Source organism: Mobula hypostoma, chromosome 22 (genome assembly GCF_963921235.1).
Source record: "Mobula hypostoma chromosome 22, sMobHyp1.1, whole genome shotgun sequence".
In the NCBI taxonomy this organism is placed as follows: Eukaryota; Metazoa; Chordata; class Chondrichthyes; order Myliobatiformes; family Myliobatidae; genus Mobula; species Mobula hypostoma.
In genome coordinates, this window is record NC_086118.1 from 20680951 (window position 1) to 20700446 (window position 19496).

Consider the following 19496-nt stretch of genomic DNA (forward strand, 5'->3'; position numbering starts at 1 on the left):
TTCTAGGTGAGGCAGTACTTCACCTGCAAATCTGTTGGGGTCGTCTACTGTACTGATGCTGCCAGTGCGGCCTCTTTACATTGGTGAGACCCGACGTAAGTTGTGGGACCGCTTTGTTGAGCACCTCCACTCCATCTGCAAAAAGTGGAATTTCCTAGTGGCCAACTATTTTAATTCTTATCCCAATACCTGTTACACTGTATCTGTCTACAGTCTCCTCGTTTGCCACAATGAGGCTACTCTCAGGATGGAGGAGCAACACCTCATATTCTGTCTAGGTAGCCTCCAACCTGATGGCATGAACATTGCTTTCTCCTGTTTTTTTTTTCTATTCCCCTTCCCTCTTCTTCTTTTCCCTCTCTGGTCTCTTACCTCTTCACTTGCCTGTAGACAATAGACAATAGGTGCAGGAGTAGGTCATTCGGCCCTTCAAGCCAGCACCACCATTCACTGTGATCATGGCTGATCATCCACTATCAGTATCCAGTTCCTGCCTTATCCCCATAACTTTTGATTCCACTATCTTTAAGAGCTCTATCCATCTCTTTTTTGAAAGCATCCAGAGACTTGGCCTCCACAGCCTTCTGAGGCAGAGCATTCCATATGTCCACCACGCTCTGGGTGAAAAAGTTTTTCCTCAACTCCGTTCTAAATGGCTTACCCCTAATTCTTAAACTGTGGCCTCTGGTTCTGGACTCACCCATCAGCGGGAACATGCTTCCTGCCTGCAGCATGTCCAATCCCTTAATAATCTTATATGTTTCAATAAGATCCCCTCTCACCCTTCTAAATTCCAGAGTATACAAGCCCAGTCGCTCCAATCTTTCGACATATGGCTGTCCTGCCATCCCGGGAATTAACCTTGTGAACCTACGCTGCACTCCCTCAATAGCAAGAATGTCCTCAAATTTGGAGACCAAAACTGCACACAGTACTCCAGGTGTGGTCTCACCAGGGCCCTGTACAGCTGCAGATGGACGTCTTTGCTTTTATACTCAATTCCCCTTGTTATGAAGGCCAGCATGCCATTAGCTTTTTTCACTGCCTGCTGTATTTGCATGCTTGCTTTCAGTGACTGATGTACAAGAACACCTAGATGTCGTTGTGCTTCTCCTTTTCCTAACTTGACTCCATTTAGATAATAATCTGCCTTCCCGTTCTTATCACCAAAGTGGATAACCTCACATTTATCCACATTAAACTGCATCTGCCATGCATCCGCCCACTCACCCAGCCTGTCCAAGTCACCCTGCATTCTCATAACATCCTCCTCACATTTCACGCTGCCACCCAGCTTTGTGTCATCTGCAAATTTGCTAATGTTACTTTTAATTCCCTCATCTAAATCATTAATATATATTGTAAACAGCTGCGGTCCCAGCACTGAACCCTGCGGTACCCCACTGCTCACCGCCTGCCATTCCGAAAGGGACCCGTTAATCGCTACTCTTTGTTTTCTGTCAGCCAACCAATTTTCAATCCATGTCAGTATTCTGCCCCCAATACCGTGTGCCCTAATTTTGCCTACTAATCTCCTATGTGGGACTTTATCAAAGGCTTTCTGAAAGTCCAGGTACACTGCATCCACTGGCTCTCCCTTGTCCATTTTCATAGTTACATACTCAAAAAAATTCCAGAAGATTAGTCAAGCACGATTTCCCCTTCGTAAATCCATGCTGACTCGGACCAGTCCTGTTACTACTATCCAGATGTGTCGTAATTTCATCTTTTATAATTGACTCCAGCATCTTTCCCACCGCCGATGTCAGGCTAACCGGTCTATAATTCCCTCTTTTCTCTCTTCCTCCCTTCTTGAAGAGAGGGACAACATTAGCCACCCTCCAATCCATAGGAACTGATCCTGAAACTATAGAACATTGGAAAATGATTACCAGTGCATCCACGATTTCTAAAGCCACCTCCTTAAGTACCCTGGGATGCAGACCATCAGGTCCTGGGGACTTACCAGCCTCCAGACCCAACAACCTATCCAACACCCTATCCAACACCATTTCCTGCCTAATATAAATTTCCTTCAATTCATCCATTACCCTAGGTCTTTTGGCCACTATTACATCTGGGAGGTTGTTTGTGTCTTCCCTAGTGAAGACAGATCCAAAGTACCTGTTCAACTCGTCTGCCATTTCCTTGTTCCCCATAATAAATTCACCCGCTTCTGTCTTCAAGGGGCCAGTTTTGCTCTTAACTATTTTTTTCCTTTTCACATACCTAAAGAAGCTTTTACTATCCTCCTTTATATTCTTGGCTAGTTTACCTTTGTACCTCATTTTTTCTCCATGTATTGCCTTTTTAGTTACCTTCTATTGCTCTTTTTTCCGGCTTCCCACTCGTTTTTGCTATGTTATACTTCTCTTTTATTTTTATACTGTCCATTACTTCCCTTGTCAGCCACGGCCTCCCTTTATTCCCCTTAGGATCTTTCTTCCTCTTTGGAACGAACTGATCCTGCACCTTCCGCATTATTCCCAGAAACACTTGCCATTGCTGTTCCACTGTCATCCCTGCTAGGGTATTGTTCCATTGAACTGTGGTCAGCTACTCCCTCATAGCACCATAGTTCCCTTTGTTCAACTGTAATACTGACACTTCCGAGTTGCCCTTCTCCCTCTCAAATTATAGATTAAAACTTCTCATATTATGGTCACTACCTCCTAATGGCTCCTTTACCTCAAGGTCCCTGATCAAATCTGGTTCATTGCACAAAACTAAATCTAGAATTGCGTTCACTCTGGTAGGCTCCAGTACAAGCTGTTCTAAGAATCCATCTCGGAGGGACTCCACAAACTCCCTTTCTTGGGGTCCAGCACCAACCTGATCCCTCCAGTCTACCTGCATGTTGAAGACCCCATAACAACTGTAGCATTACCTTTGCGACATGCCAATTTTATCTCTTGATTCAACTTGTACCCTACATCCAGACTACTGTTTGGGGGCCTGTAGATAACTCCCATTAGGGTCTTTCTACCCTTAGAATTTCTCAGTTCTATCCATACTGACTCTATGTCTCCTGATTCTATGTCCCCCCTCGCAAGGGACTGAATATCATTCCTCACCAACAGATATGACGTATACCCTTGAATATTCATTTCCCAGGTCCTGTCCACTTGAAGCCATGTCTCTGTTATTCCCACAACATCATACTTACCAATTTCCAACTGTGCCTCAAGCTCATCTACTTTATTTCTTATACTCTGTGCATTCATATATAATACTTTCAATTCATTACTCCCCTCACCTCCCATATCAGTTCCTCTATCACTTGGCCATACTGTATAATCCCTTCTTGAGCTTTCTGCTCTGTTGATTCTGCTATCATTCTTAATTTTTCTGATTCTCACTTTCCCTTTATCTCCATCCGTATGTTTCCAGTTCGTCCCCACCCCCCCACTACTTAGTTTAAACACACCCGTGTTGCAGAGGCAAACCTGCCTGCCAGAATGCTGATGCCCCGCTTATTAAGGTGCAACCCATCCCTTTTGTACAATTCATCCCTACCCCGAAACATACCCCAGTGGTCCAAGGATGTAAATTCTTGATTCCTGCACCAGTTCCTCAGCCACACATTCAGATCCATTATCTCCCTGTTCTTGACCATTCCAGCAGAGGAACTGGAAGCAAACCGGAGATAACCACCCTGGAAATCCTGCTTTTCAGCCTTCTTCTGAGTTCTCTGAAGTCGCGCTGTGGAATGTCTTTCCTCTTCTTCCCCATGTCATTTGTGCTGACATGCACCACCACTTCTGGATGTTCGCCTTCACTCTTGAGGATTCCCTGCCCCCGGTCCATGACGTCCTGGATCCCAGCACCAGGGAGGCAACACACCATCCTTAAATCTTGCCTGTTGCCACAGAAACCCCTTTCTGTACCTCTCACTATCACCTCCCCTTTGTGCCCCTCCTTCTACCCTTTCTCCCATGGTCATAAATTGGGGATTGCTTCACTCAATCTGACAAAAGCAGAAATTCCTGGTGGCCATTAAATCTGATTCCATTCCCATTCCGACATGTCAGTCAATGGCCTCCTTTTTTGCCACAATGAGGCCACTCTCAGGGTGGAGGAGCAACATCTTATATTCCTGCTGGGTTGCCTCCAACTTGATGGCATAAAAATCGATTTCTCCTTCTGATTTTAAAAAAAAGAGTCCTTCCCCCTCAACTCTTCAACTCTTCTTCTATTCCACAGTCCGGCCTCTTACCTCTTCTCACCTGCCTATTACCTCCCCTTGGTGCCCCCTCTCCTTCCCTTTCTCCCATGGTCCACTCTCTTCTCCTATCAGATTCTTTCTTCTCCAACCCTTTAACTTTCCCACCCACCTGGCTTCACCAATCACTTTCTAGCTAGTGCTGCTTCCCCTACTCCCACCTTTTTTATTCTGGCATTTTTCCCCTTCCTTTGCAGTCCTGAAGAAGGGTCTCCGCCTAAAACGTCAACTGTTCATACATTTCCATAGATGTTGCCTGACCCACTGAATTACTCTAGTATTTTGTGTGTGTTGCTCAGGAATTTGAGGAGATTTGGTAGGTCACCAATGATTCCTACAAATTTCTACAGAAGTACTGTGTAAAGTATTTTAATTGTTTGCATCACCATCTGGTATGGAGGGGCCACTGCATAGTATCAGAAAAATCTGCAGAGGGCTACAAACTCAGCCAGCTCTTTTGTGGGTTTTGGCCTTCCCAGCGTCAAAGGCATCTTTGATAGGTGGTGCCTCAGAATGGTGGGATCCATCATAAGAACATAGACCATAGAACAAAGAGCAGTACACCAGAGGGACAGGACCATCAGGTCCACAACGTTATGCTGAACCAATTAAATTAGTTATCAAATAGCCAACCAAACTGATCCCTTCTGCCTACACAATGTCCATCTCCTTCGAACTTCATCGCATTCATACGCCTATTTAAATATCTTGTAAAAGTCTCAAATGTATCTGCCTCTACTTCCACCCCAGACAGCGCGTTGCAGGAGCCAACCAGTATGTGTAAAAAAAAATGCCCTCATATCTCCTTGCCAAAAAACAGCTGTTCCCAATTAACTCTCCCTCATTCCTGCCTAATGCTCTTGTAATTTGCCTTGCTCCCAAAAGGTCCATACTTATTCTTATCTGTAGCTATCTTAAACTTAAGGAGTTGTGGTCACTGCTCCCGAACTGCTCACCCACTGAAAGGTTGGTCAGCTGGCCAGACACATTACCCAACAGCAGGTCCAGTACAGCCCCTCCTCTTTTTGGGCTATCAACATAATGATTTAAGAAACCCTCTTGGATGCACTTAGCAAATTCTGACCCATTTAACCCTCTTGCACTAAGAAAGTCCCAGTTTATATTTGGGAAGTTGAAGTCCCCCATAACAAGAATGTTACTGTTTTCACACAGTTCCTTAATCTATTTGCATGTCTGTTCCTCAATATCCCAATGGCTATTGGGGGAGAGGATTTGTAGTACAATCCCATCAAAGTGATTGTACCTTTTTTTATATTTGAATTTTAACCTATATAGGGTCAGTGGCTGAGCCTTCCATTATGTCTCTACTGAGTACAGCTGTAATGTTGTACCTGATTTGTGATGCAACTTGATCCTGCACCCACCCCTTTTTACTCCCCTCTCTATTTTTTTAAGACATCGAAACCCTGATACATTAAGCACCCATTCATGTCCCTTACTGCCACAGCATCGTAATTCCATGCACTGATCCATGCTCTAAGTTCATTACCTTTATCCATAAAACTCCTAGCATTAAAATAGACACACTTCAAACTATCCATCTTCTCATATCTATTACTTTGCTCCTGCCTGTTTTTACTGGCCCTGACATCTACCAACCTCTCTATCCCTCCGCTTTCTAACCTGATGCTCTGGTTCTCATCCCCCTATCAAACTAGTTTAAGCCTTCCTGAGTAGCGCAAGTGAACCTTCTGGCCAGGATATTGGTTCCTCTCTAGTTTAGGTGTAAACCATCCCCTTCTACAGGTCACCCCTGCTCCAGAAAAAGTTCCAGTGGCCCAAGAACCTGAAACCCTGCTCCCTGCACCAGTCCCTCAGCCACTCAGTCATCTATACTGTCATCCTATTGCTGCCCTGACTAGCACGTGGCACCGGTAGTGATCTGGAGATTACTTATTTGGAGGCCCTGCTCTTCAACCTCTTTCCTGACTCTGTAGACTCACTGTGCAGGACCTCTTCTCCCTTAAGGACCCCCCATCATGCAGGACATTGCTATCATCAGGGAGTAAGTACAGGATCCTGAAGGCACACACGCAGCGCCTTAAGAACAACATCTTCCATTCCACCACCAGATTTCTGAACACACAATGAACCAACCCATGAACATTATCTCACTATTTTTCAGCTCTCTTTTTGATTTACTTATATTTATGTTGTAATTTATAGGTCTATTATATTTTGCACTGTACTGCTGCTGTAAAAAAAAAATCACAAGATATCCTGGTGATATTAAATCTGATTCTGAACTGCATCCATTTCTTAATAACACGGAAGAGCAGGTTTTAACTTTATTGCTTGAGCTATCATGATATGTATGTTATGAAAAACAGTTAACTTTGTAGTGTTTTAATGAATATAATCTATTTAAGGGAACACTGTTAACAGTTGACTTAATAGCAGTTCATTGGAGGTAGAGGATGCTTAGTTACATTTAGGAAGATAATGTATTAGTGCAGAATTGTACTTTCTTTTTTATGTGCTATGTCTATTGGTTTAAATATTTATTATTTGTATCTGAGCTAGGCAAGGGGCCAGGTCAGTCTGATATTCAGTATGTGGACAAATTTGGATTTCATATTGTAACTTGTTGTGGTTACATTCCACAGGTAAGCTGATTTTTTCTTTTTCTCCTTGTACACATTTTGAACTTTGGTATGCTCAGGTTATTTTTTTGGCATTGCTGTCTAATGGTTTGCATGTACAAATGGGAAATATAAATTATATCAAAGAATATTAAATTGTATAGTGCCTTTTGCAGCTTTGTAGGCTACAAGGTGATGAGACAAATGTGGCAGACAAGTTGTGTACAATTTAGCAAGAACAGTGGCTAGGTAATCAGACGTATTTACTTTACGTGTGAGATAAATGTTGGTTGGGGTCTTGATGGAACTTACTCATGCTCCATCGTTGCTGTGGAATCCTTTGTAGCCACCAGAGAGTGTGTATGGGACTTCAATTTTATCTTATAATAATCATTGAACAGAATTCCTGCACATACTATCTTATCCATCAGTGGGCAGAAAATAAACAAAATGTAGTTGGGCCAGATCATAGAAATCAAAGATCTGTGAAAATCATAGATCTGTGGAAAGAGAAACAGAGTTAACTTTTTGGGTCAAGGACCTCTTTTGAAACTGGGGGGAGAGAGAGAGAGAAACCAAGTTGTTTTCAAATTGCAAAGAGGACTCGGGAGTGGTAGAGACGAGGGGAGGCTCTGTTGGCTTCGGTGATGAGCTGTAAAAAGTTCTTAGTTTTACTGTCTTTGCTCATTAACCAATGAGTTAAAAGGAGGTCACCAACATAGTAAAAGGTGTGAAACACAGCTTTGGCTGCATCAATTAAGAGAAATGACTGAGCCAGTATTATAAATGGTTAACTGGCTTTTTCTTACATGAATAGAGAAACCAGATTACCTGAGGCTATTGAATACAAATTCATGCTAAATTGCAGAACTAAATGGAATTATGTCTTGGGGTCCTCCTGTCATCCTTGGTCATTTTTGTTATAGATGTGTGTTTGGGAGGGGTTTACAGAGTGATATAACTGAACTTTGCAGTAAGCTTTGAGATTTTGACCAACAGTGAACCTATTGTACACCCTTTTTATATTTGGACCAATCAAGCATGCTACTTTATCTTGAGCTTCTCAAGGATCCTTGAGGCTGCACTCACCCGAGCAAGTGAAGCTAATACTCCACGTACATTCTTGAGTCATTCTTTGTAGATTAGGACTTTTGGGTTTCATATGTTGGTGCATACTGAGTCTCTGACCAACTGTTGGAGCCACAAGATAATAGTTGGTCCAGTTGTATTTTTGCTAATGATGACTCCCAGTACGTTGACAATGGTTATGCCATTGAAAGTTGAGGGTAGGTCATCAGACTCTTACTGTGTAATACTTTGGTCTGAATGTTGTTTGCTATTTCATTGCATGTCTGAATGCTGACTTTATCTTGTTCAAAACAGACATGGACTGTTTTATTCACTGAGGTCATGGGTGGAATTGAACATATGCATCACTTTTTCTATTCCTTCCAAATATTTGCAAAACTGTATATTAGCTTTTTATAAGACTTGCATAAAACTGAAATAAATAATTTGGACATCTCATTTGCAATTTTCTGTTCTTTTTCCCCTCAGAATAATGACTGGCAGAATGACTGGGTAAATTTCTTTACTCAGCAACGTCTTCAGATCCAGATGGATTTAATTGAAAAAGACTATGGAGACCGTGAAGCCAGGGAGCTCTGGTCAAAGCTGCAGGTACATTTCCCCAAAATCTTTTAACACTAAATTCAAAGCAAACATTTACAATAATTTGCATTTACAATACGATAAATAAAAAAAATACTTTAGCAGATTGTATTTTTGATACATACTGCCTGATTTTTGATTACCAAAATTTAATTAATTACTTGGGCATTTAACTGCATCATTCACCCAACACGGATAGACATCAGCTGGATTAGATATTGGTGAATCCAGTATGTGATAGAATCATATCCAATAACTTCTCTTATGCCCCCTTTCTCCAACACTGGTTGAGGACTTGCTGAGAGAATGCATGGTCTTATTTACCATAATATCTTTAATTGCCAGAACAAAGTTCATACCTCTTATATTACATTAACTGTTGTCATTTTGCTTTCTAGTTGAAGATACCTGCTCTATTTCATGACATAGAAATTACACCAGCTCTCCTTCATGGAGACCTTTGGGGAGGAAATGTTGGACAAGTAGATGATGGGCCAGTTATTTTTGATCCTTCATCTTTCTACGGCCACTCTGAGTATGAACTAGGAATATCTGGAATATTTGGAGGGTTTAACTCTGCTTTCTATAAAGAATATCATAATAAAATTCCCAAAGCCCCTGGGTTTGAGAAGCGTCTTAAACTTTACCAGCTCTTCCATTACCTGAATCATTGGAATCATTTTGGGACGGGGTATCGAGGGTCTTCAATTAGTACGATGAAAGCTTTGCTTAAGTAGTTATATTAATGACAATACCAGTGTTGGGTCAAATGGTAGGAAGTTAATCTATTATCTTTGCTTGAAAATATCTTTAAATGCCTACCTTTGAAGAAACTAATATTTGAAGATATTGAATATTAAAAAATTGGCTGTCCACTATTTCATCAGATATTAGAACATAACAATTGATCATAATCTCAGTAACTTAGAGTATTTATTGCTTTTTTGTTTTACTATCTTCCATATTATCCTGTATGCTTTGATAAATGAATGACAACTTGTAGATTTTAGAAAAAGACTAAATCATTAACATTGTTTGATCAATGAACAAAAGTAGAAGAAACACATGACTGAAAGATTCGAAATGTGAGAACTCGCATTCAAAATATGTGTACCTAGAGGATTTCTGTTGGAAAATTTACTCTATTGTAAAAAAAACAGGTGTTGACTCAATTAAACAGCAAAAATTGTATGCAAATAATTTTTCAATGTATAATTTATCTTAAACAGCTTCACTGTGGCACACTTTAAAATATTGTTTACAGACACAAAGACAGCATTTTGGTAGCACTTCAGCTTTTCATTAAGAAAATTGTTTTCTCCTGATTTCCAGGTGCTTACAGATAGTTTTTCTAAGGTTATAACCTTCTAGAGGGGAAACAATGGAATGAATGATACTGTGGAATCTCATATGAGAAACTAAGTTATACTCTGCTTCTCTATTGCTATTCTGTATCAGCTATGTATTTGCCCACTTATGCAACTATCCAAATTGCCTTAGTGGCTCTTTACATTGTCCTCATAATTCCTTGTTGTGTTGTCAGCAAGCTTCAGTTCCCTTGTACAAATTATTTGATGGTTATTGTTAGTAGCTGAGGCCCAAGCGCTGATCAAGTACTGGTTTGCCTGTCAATCTTCCTGAATTGGCTTTTTTTCACTTATGATGTTTGGGGTCTGTGTTTAATACCTTATGTTACTAAATTTATAAAAAAGTAAGACCTTTAAATCAGAAAACAAATACAAAAAATTGGAAATTTGAGCAGAAAAGGAAATCAGACTTTAATTAAAGTAATAATAAGGATGCAGATTATGAGGGTCTCAGTTTGGAGTATTGTGCAGAATATGACAGTCCCATTTCACTGGAGCATCTGCCTAAGTTGTTATACCCTGTGTTCTGTCAAGTAACTTAAAGCCTGAACTTTTGTCTCAGAGCTGCAAGTGCTGGCCATTTAACCTTTTTGGCTGATTGGACAAAATACATTCTTTGTGAGTAATTGTGTTTTTCCTCTGTGATCTGCTTACTACTATAGGAAACAAAGCTTTTTTTAGCCATTTAACTGTGATTTCTCTGTTTTCAGGATTTCAAACAGCACTTCATTAATCATTCTTAATTTAAACATGTTGTTTTTATATCCTGGAGTAAAGTGATAAAGCACTAATGAATTTTGAATGTATTATGGTAAAGAAGTATCCCTTTTATGCAAACCGATTGAAGGAAGCACGCAGCATGTTTCAAATTGAAATTATTTCTCTAGTCTGCTTTGAACAAGTGTTGCAACATTCAAATTTCAATAGGCTGAGCATAACCTTCTGGTTTAATTTGACTGTTAAATTAGAAAAAGTAATATAATTTCTCCCATTATTGTGTATGTTATACTTTTAAACCAGGGAACATATTTGTAATAATTTTCTAATATACCTCAAATTTATCACGGTGAGCTACAGTTTTATGTCCACTCAAGGCCGGGTGAAGTTACCTAGGTGACTGTTCCTCGTTTCTAAGCCCATAGAGACCTATGTCAATGTGTTATGTGGGTATTGCTATCAGATTGCCACTGTCTGTAAGGAGTTTGTACATTCTTGTTGTGAACACATGGGTTTCCTCTGGGTGATCCAATTTCTTCCCACAGTCAAAATGCGTACCAGATGGTAGGTTAATTGGTCATTGTAAATTTTCCCTTGAATAGGCTGGGGTAAAATCGGGGATTGCTGGGAACTGTGGCTCGAAGGGCCTATTCTGTTCTATATTTCAATAAATAAACACATAGACTTAATTGAATAGCCAAATATTTAGTTCTAGTTTGGATTATTTCAGAGACACAAGAGTGAGATTGTTTTTCTAGCCACTGATATTATTTTGTTCACTGCTTTCTGTTAACTGTAAACAACAATCTTTCCATTGTGGTTGTACTTGAGATTGGTGAACTATCAATGGACAGAATAGACTTTCCAGGTATGTGCGAGTTCATGTTAACATTAGTAAGTAGTTTCATGTTTTCCTGCAGCAAATGGATGAGCAGCATATTCTGTCTGTTTTGCATATTAAAAAGGCCCAAACAGGTGCTTGTTCCGGGTTTTCAAAATATTCCTTACAAGTGAACAGAACCTGGAACCCCTAGCAGAAATGGAGTAATAAGCAGTGCTGTCTAAATTATTGGCTCATTTTCACACTGTCAGTGCTGAACAGGTAGAGTCAAAAACAGATCCATTCCTTTGTGTAAATGGGAATGAAAGAGTGAATAAAATGGAAATCATCTCCTCTGGTTCAGATGACAAATTTTTGACATTGTTTCTTATGACTTCTGACAGTCATGAAAATCATTTTCCTGCATTTACTTCCAATCTGCTTTTCTCTGAATACAATGCCTGTGCACTCTGTATTTTGGCCCTGCACTGCTGTAAGGAAAGAGATAATTGTGAGTCCTCCTTGGTACATGCCAAAATAAAATGGAAGTTTGAAAATAAAGTGGAGTCAGCTTGGAATGTTGTGACAGAGTGCACTTGGTAAACACACTCCATACACATGCGCACGCATAAACGTTGCCTTGTTGTTGTGTTGAGTTTGCACACTTCAGTGTCTTCCCCACTGCTCCCAGGTATATTCTAATAATGGGTCTGAAGTGCTTCGCTTTATGTTACCTTTTTTGCCATACACTTTGGAATATTCCATTTTGTTAGTAATGGGGATGTGTAAATGTGCTTGTTTTGTTTGTGTACTGTTTTTAAGACAGATATTTGTTTATTTTGTAAAATGATTGTAACTACGTTGTGAAGTGTATCAAGTTGTTGATTCACTTGTAGTCTTAAGTTAATTTTGAAGGTAATTGAAGATGGTATGTCCTTGTGCCTAATAAACAGTGCTGATCGCTCTCGGTAGCAGAGGGAGAGAGATCAAGCTGCCAGGGGTTCACACTGGACAAACTAGTACGGAGCTATAATTGTGTTTTCTGGTAGATACCTTTTTGCAAATATTGACAGTTTTCTTTTTGCTCATTTTTGTAAGTTTGATTTTTGACGCACTGAATAAACTTGTTTGCACTTAAGTGCTAAGCGATTCCACTCATTTTCTCTTTGGTCAAAACCTATGTACTGTAACAAATTTGGTAATATCCTTTTTTTCCTCTTATTGACCAATGTTTTGTCATTATTTGGAATGGGCATCAGTATAAACAAAATACGAAGTGTTGTGTATTTACATTTCAATAATATTTGATTAACATTGTGAATATATTGTTTGATTAAGCATTCTTTGTTGTTTACATCGTTCATTACGGGTTAAATGTAAAAGTACATGAATGACGTGTGTCATTGTGCCAGTACTTCATAAGTGCACACCTTAGTAAAGATTAAGAGTACACACATTTATCCCAGTTTTAATTTCTGGAGTTACAAAACATAACAGTTGCAATGACTAAGTTTTAAAACAAACCTGAGAATACTATCTACTGGTTGAAGCACAGCACATTCTTTCTCCTTAAGGTGGGGGAGAGAGAGAGACATTTCAGTTAAAAGAAGTGTGTTTTTTTTCTAGAGAAGTGCAGTGAGGCAGAAAACAGGTAAAATTCACAGATTTATAAACAATGGGTACTGAGGAGTAATAATCATAAATAAAAGAAACAGAAATGGCTGGCTACGTTGGAAAGATAGACACATTTAATTGCACAAAGTGTAACTGGATTTTATAAGAAGAATTAGTAGTATTTTGAAGTAAATGACATAGCCAATGAAAAGATAAGCAAGTTATGCTGAATGCATTAAGTGGAAAGCATCCAGTTTGCTTAGATGTTTGACTGCTCCAACTAAACCAGCCGAAATGACCTTTGCTGATATCGTGAAAGTTATGCTGGAACATTTAGAACCAAAACCATTGCTGATTGTGGAACACTTTAGGTTTCATAAGCATAATCAAAAGGACGGTGAATCCATTTCAGTGTACAAGGATAAACTAAAGAAATTGCCTGAATATTACCATTTTAGTGTTGGTCTTAATCATATGCTGAGAGATTGTTTCATTTGTGGAATCTTACAAGAAAGCATTCAGAAACAGCTCCTAACTGAAGCACGGCTCAGACTTAAAAGAGCAGTTGAAATTGCTGTATCAATGGAAATAACAGCCAGAGACAAAACTGAGCTGCAGTCAAGAATGAAAGTGAATGTGAACAAAATTGCAACATCTAAACAGAAACCTGCCTGCCCAAATAAATTGTGTTACTGTTGTGGCAGAGGTTCACATACAGTTCGCCAGACTTGCAGAAAATGCAACAAAGTAGGGCACGTATAAAGAGCATGTCAGGCAGACAAAAATAAATGGACAGCACAGGGAAGAGATAAAGATAAAATGTCAATTTGCAGTTTCAAAAAGGGCAGTAATCTGCAAGATGTTGATGAAAAATGATGAGAGTGGTACAGTACAGGAATGGGTAGCCTTGAAATTTACTATGTGAAAACTAACAAGAGACCAGTGATATGGGTTATACTAGAAGTGAACGACAAATTAATTAAAATAAAATTGAACACTGGCTCAGCTCTTTCAGTCATTCCACAAGATGATTTTGAACTGCACTTCGAAGAAACCCAACTAAGAACTTACACTGGAGCAAAGATAACTCCCGTGGGAGTGATATTCGTAACAGTGATGTACAACCACCAACAAGACATTGGGCCTGTATCTGGTGAAAATAGAAGGGCCAGCATTTTGATGTTGTGATTGGCTGAAAAAACTACAACTTGACTGGAGATCCATCCAACATCTGCATGCCACATCCCCTGTGATAGAGTCAACTGAGTGCAAATTTAGAAAGGTACTGGATGATGCCAAGGCAGTGTTCAAGGATAGTATTGGGAAATTCAAACATATGAAGCGTAAAATTGAATTAACTGAAAATCCCACACCTAAGTTTTACAAAGCCCATCTGATTTCTTATACCATCTGTGATAAAGTAGCCAGTGAGCTAGATCACATGGAGGCTGAAGGAATTTGTTCCAAAGTTGAGTGGAATCCATGGGCAATGCCATTGGTTCCGGTAGCCAAGGTGAATGGGTCTGTCAGGATCTTTGGTAATTTTAAGGTCACTATCAATCAAGTACTGAAAGTAGATCAATACCCTCTGCCCAGGATAGAGGATATCTCTGCAAACCTTTCAGGAAGAAAACACTTCAGCAAAGTGAACTTAACTGAGGCTTGTGTAGAGATGGAGATGGAAGAAGAGTCCAAACTGTTTCTCACCATAATCACTCACAAAGGCTGTAATAGGCTTTATTTTGGAGTGACATCTGCACCTGCACTCTGACGGAAAGCTGTGAACCAGGTGCTGTAAGCCTGGATGACATTATTGTTACTGGTGAGGATGATAAGGAATATCTCCAAAATCTCAAGACTTTGTTAAAAAGATTAGAAGATCATGGACTCTGAGCATGACATAACAACTGTGAATTCTTTAATCCAAACATCACCCACTGTAGTTACACCATTGACGCACAAGCATTACACAAATATGCTGAGAAAATTCAAGCAGTGGTGGATGCCCCAAGTTCAAAGGATGCATTACAATTGTGGTTCCTTTTAGGATTTGTCAATTGCTATAACCAATTCCTGCCAAGCCTGGCTACTGTGCTTCACCACTTGAACTCATTTTTGCAGTTCAGGAAGAAGCAGTAATGGACAAAGCAGTGTGAGGTGGCTTTCCAAAAGACAAAGGGAATGGTGAGGTCAGACACTGTTCTCACACATGATGATCCACGCAATCCAGTGAAGCTGGCCTATGACACCTCACCTTATGGTATAGGTGCCATCATTTTGCATGTTATGAGTGAATGAAGTGACTACCCATAGACTTTGCATTACGTTCCCTTACTGCTGCATAGAAAAGTTATGCACAGATTGACAAGCTTTGAGTCTAGTTTGGAGTGTAAATCATTTCAACCAGTACTTGTATGGGAGACAATTTACCTTTGTTACTGCTTTCAACCCTAGTGTCCATTTCAATCCACAGAAGGGTGTTCCCCTAACAGCCACAGCACGGATATTCTGTTTCTTGGAGAACACAAGTACAAGATTGAAGACAAGAAGACGACTAGTCATGGAAATGTTGATAGATTGTCCTGTTTACTCTTGGAAAAGGAAATACCTGAAAAATTTACGAAAGAGAACACTTGTCTCAATGCATTCTCCCTAATGCAAATCGGATGTCTCCCTTCGCTGCAAAGATGATCCAAAGAGAAACCAGAAAAGATCCCACACTGTTTCAATTCTACATAGCAATCCAAAATGGCTGGAACGTGCAGCAGAAGTCTCAATTTCTCCATTTTTACCAGTGCCGGGATGAACTTGCCCTTAATGGTGGTTGCCTTATGTGGGAATAGAGTGTTGTTGTACCATCCAAGCTGAGAGCTAAAGTGTTGCAGAAGTTATATGCTGGCCATCTAGGCATGATCAAAATAAAAGCATTGGCTTGAAGCTTTGTCTGGTGGTCTGGGATAGATCAGCATATTGAGTACTTGCCATGCACTGCCAGGATGCCAACACGTCTAGAAGATGCCAAGAGCAGCGCCTCGACATTTCTGGGAATGGCCTGTATTGCCCTCGCAGGGGATTCATGTGGATTTTGCTGGACCATTCATGGATAGTCGTGGGTGCGGCTGCAATGTTGCCAGAAGTGTTCCCTATCGCCTCCACTACAGGCTCAGACACTGCTGATGTGTTGAGAAGCCCCTTCTCAAGGACCAGTGTTCTGGAACACTTAGTCAGTGACAATGGACCACATTTTATTGTGGAACAGTTTGCGTTAAGCTGGAAAATGAATGGAATAAGACATATTATAATTGCACCATACCACCCAACTACAGATGACTTGGCAGAAAGGTTGGTCCAGAGTCTAAAGAATGCACTGTGTGCAACGTCAGCAGAGCACACTATACTGATAATGAGTCAGAAGCTCATCAATTTCCACACTCCACAATCAACAATTCAGCTCTGCTGTTCCTGGGTTGTCTGTTGCACTCACACCTGGATCTCCTCAAACCTGGTCTCAGGAGTATACAGGATAAGCAGCTGAGACAAATTGAGGGCTCCTCTAACAAGGAGCTTCTTTGTTTCTCTCCTGGTCAAGCAGTCCTGGTGTAAGAACTCCAGGTGATCAAAAGAGGGTGCTTGGCAAGATTAGGGACAATACTGGACCACAGTGGAGAGGGGAGCAGAGTCAATTTTTAGTGAAGAAAGGTGTCCAGAGCTGCTTCTGCAGTACCAGAGTCAACTCCTACAATCACTATGGAGAAGGTGTCATTGCGGAAAAAGAACTAACACTTGGGCATGGAGGGAGATCACTTCAGAACGCCTTTATTGTAGCATGATACCATGGAGAACCCGTCCTCCTAAAAGCGGAGTTCATGAGACTCTGTCTGAGAATGGGTTACTCTCTTTTTCATCTCCCAAGCATATGAGAGAAAAACACATAATCAGAAGGAGGAACTTCAATGGCAGTTCTGCTGCATAGCAAAGTTGCAGGATATGTCCCTGAGCAGTTACACATTTACTTCAGTGTTAATTTCTCAAAAGAGTATATCAGACAGGCTAAAAGAGTATATCAGACATGTGATGATTCTTAGAACAACAAATACAAACATAATTATTTTAATCAGCCTGACTGAAAGGCACATTGTCAGCAGCACAGAGTACATTAGTCACAGTAGACTTTGATTTTACATTTTGAAGATCATTAACCCTTCCTTGCTCAATACAGTGTCAGCTCTGGATATTTTCTTCCACAGAAGGCCTCAGAACCTGAGATTATGTCACAGCCACAAGTCTGTCCTGCCAGTCAATGACCCCCCCCCCCCCCACCACCACCACCCACCACTGGTCAGGATAGAAGTTATCCTATAAGAGTTATAAAAGTAAAAACAATCCTCCACAGTGGTTCAATCTTTAGGTTTGAATGGGACATTTTAAAATTTACAAAGGTGTGGATTATATAGTAGTTGTATCATATACTGTAAATATACAGTAGAGATGCATTCTATATAGAGTTGGAGTTTATAGCTAAGCAGAGGGGAATGTGTATTTAATATATCAAGAATGAGTAATATTGTCTATATATTTGATTAATCATTCTTTGTTGTTTACATAATTTGTTATGGGTTATATGTAAAAGTACAAGAATGTCCTGCTTGATTGTGCCACTGCATCTTAAGCACGTGCCTTATTAAAGTGAAACTAAGAGTACACACGTTTATCCTGGTCTCCCATGTTTTTTTTTCTGATTAGTTTCTGGAGTTACAAAACTTAACACAAAGAACAAAGTAATTTTATTACCCAAGTACATACATGTCACCATATACAACTCTGATTCATCTTCTTGCACATATCTATATACTACTAAAACTCTCATGCTCTGTCTGTCTGTTTGTCTGTTTGTGACCTCCAATTAGTGCAAACTGTGCATTACAGCAGCACTTTTTTCGGCTCAATCAAATTAAAATGTGCTAACTTATAGAATGCAGGCAAAGTTCAGGGTTATATATTCATATAAAATTGCTCATTCACAAAAATCAACAGGCTCCCTTTCACCCGAGAGCTGATCTGCCATCATGGAAATCGGGATGCGACAGCCTGACGCATATGCATGGCCAGTCTCAGCAGCAACACCTACCAGAGCAAAAGGGCAGGTCAGCTCTATTTCGAGAGGTCACAATCTGCTAATCACCATCAGCATGTGCAGGATTGGGACAGATCTAACTACCACCCATCAATAAGAGATAATTAAATCTTATTGTAATGACGTACTTTGAGACACCCATAAAACCCTTTACTACAGTCAAAGGACAGCAGTGACTATATCACGTCCATTTAGGAGAGCGCCAACCACATCATCAAGAATGATCAGCATCCTTTAGTGTTAGTGCTTCGTATCTTCTATCCAGCATTAGGGTAAAAAAAAATGGTCAGCCTAATTATGCCATGTGGAAAGGGAATAGGGACATTATGGTCAAGAGATGATGCCAACCGTCGTCAGGAGAGGGAGAGAACAAGAATCGGATGAGGCCAGGGCTGCACGACTCCAGAATCAAAGGAGAGAAGAAGAGACAGAGGAGGAGAGGCATGCACATCTCCAGGATCAGAGATAAACAACAAACAGCAGAAGAGCTGAAGAGAAGGGGAATGAAAGGGCTGCATGTCTCCAGAATGACAAAAACAGGCACAGGAGGAGGATAGAGGAAGAGCCAAAGCTGAGAAATTCACGTCTCCAGGATCAGGGACAAAGAACAAACAGCAGAAGAGATGAAGAGACGGGGGATGAAAGGACTGCATGTCTCCAGAACGACAATGAGAGGCACGAGGGTGGCAGATAAACCAGAAATGATGCCATCAAAAGTGTCCTTCGTTAAACGAGGAGGAGCTATATTTGCTTTGCTACGTGTCGTTCTTCTTTAATAAACTGAGATTTTCTACTTCAGTTTCCAAAGCAAAGTGATACCAATAGCATTCAGAAAAATTTAATGTTCATTCTGGTCATTACCCTTCTCTCAAAGGGTGCCCCAATGGGTCACCCGGTTGTCTAGTTCATAATAAATACAAAAAGTACAGTAGAATCAGTGAAAGACTGCACCCAAGCAGGATGGACAAACAATCAAATTGCAACAGACAATGAACTGTGCAAATACAAAAAAGAAAGAAAATACAAAAAATAATGTATCATTTCTTAATGCATGCATTACTAAATGACAATAAAAGAGGACTACCTGTCTTCATAATCATCATAAGAGAAAAAAATGAAGTAATAATAATAAATAAATAATCAGTAAATATCAAGAACATGACATGAAAAGTCCTTGAAAGTAAGTCCAGAGGTTTTGGAAACTGTTCACTGTTGGGGTGAGTAAAATGATCCCTCTGGTTCACGAGCTTGATGGTTGAGGAGTAATAACTCTTCCTGAACCTGATGGTGTGGATCCTGAGGCTCCTGTACCACCTTCTGATAGCAGCAGTGAGAATAGAGTATGGCC

The 19496-nt window shown here is 40.2% G+C and overlaps 1 protein-coding gene across 5 annotated transcripts in view; it reads left to right on the forward strand.

Annotated features, from left to right (window-relative positions):
- Positions 1 to 17712, forward strand: part of fn3krp (fructosamine 3 kinase related protein) — a 36234-nt gene extending 18522 nt beyond the window's left edge. For 2 of the 5 annotated variants that reach the window (XM_063074277.1, XM_063074275.1), the window contains exons 4-6: positions 6767 to 6849; positions 8383 to 8505; positions 8895 to 15468. In XM_063074277.1, the coding sequence (XP_062930347.1) occupies positions 6767 to 6849; positions 8383 to 8505; positions 8895 to 9233 (545 nt within the window). In that variant the 3' untranslated portion in view covers positions 9234 to 15468. The other 3 variants (XM_063074274.1, XM_063074276.1, XM_063074278.1) reach the window with 2 other exon arrangements.
- Positions 17713 to 19496: the final 1784 nt, after the last annotated feature.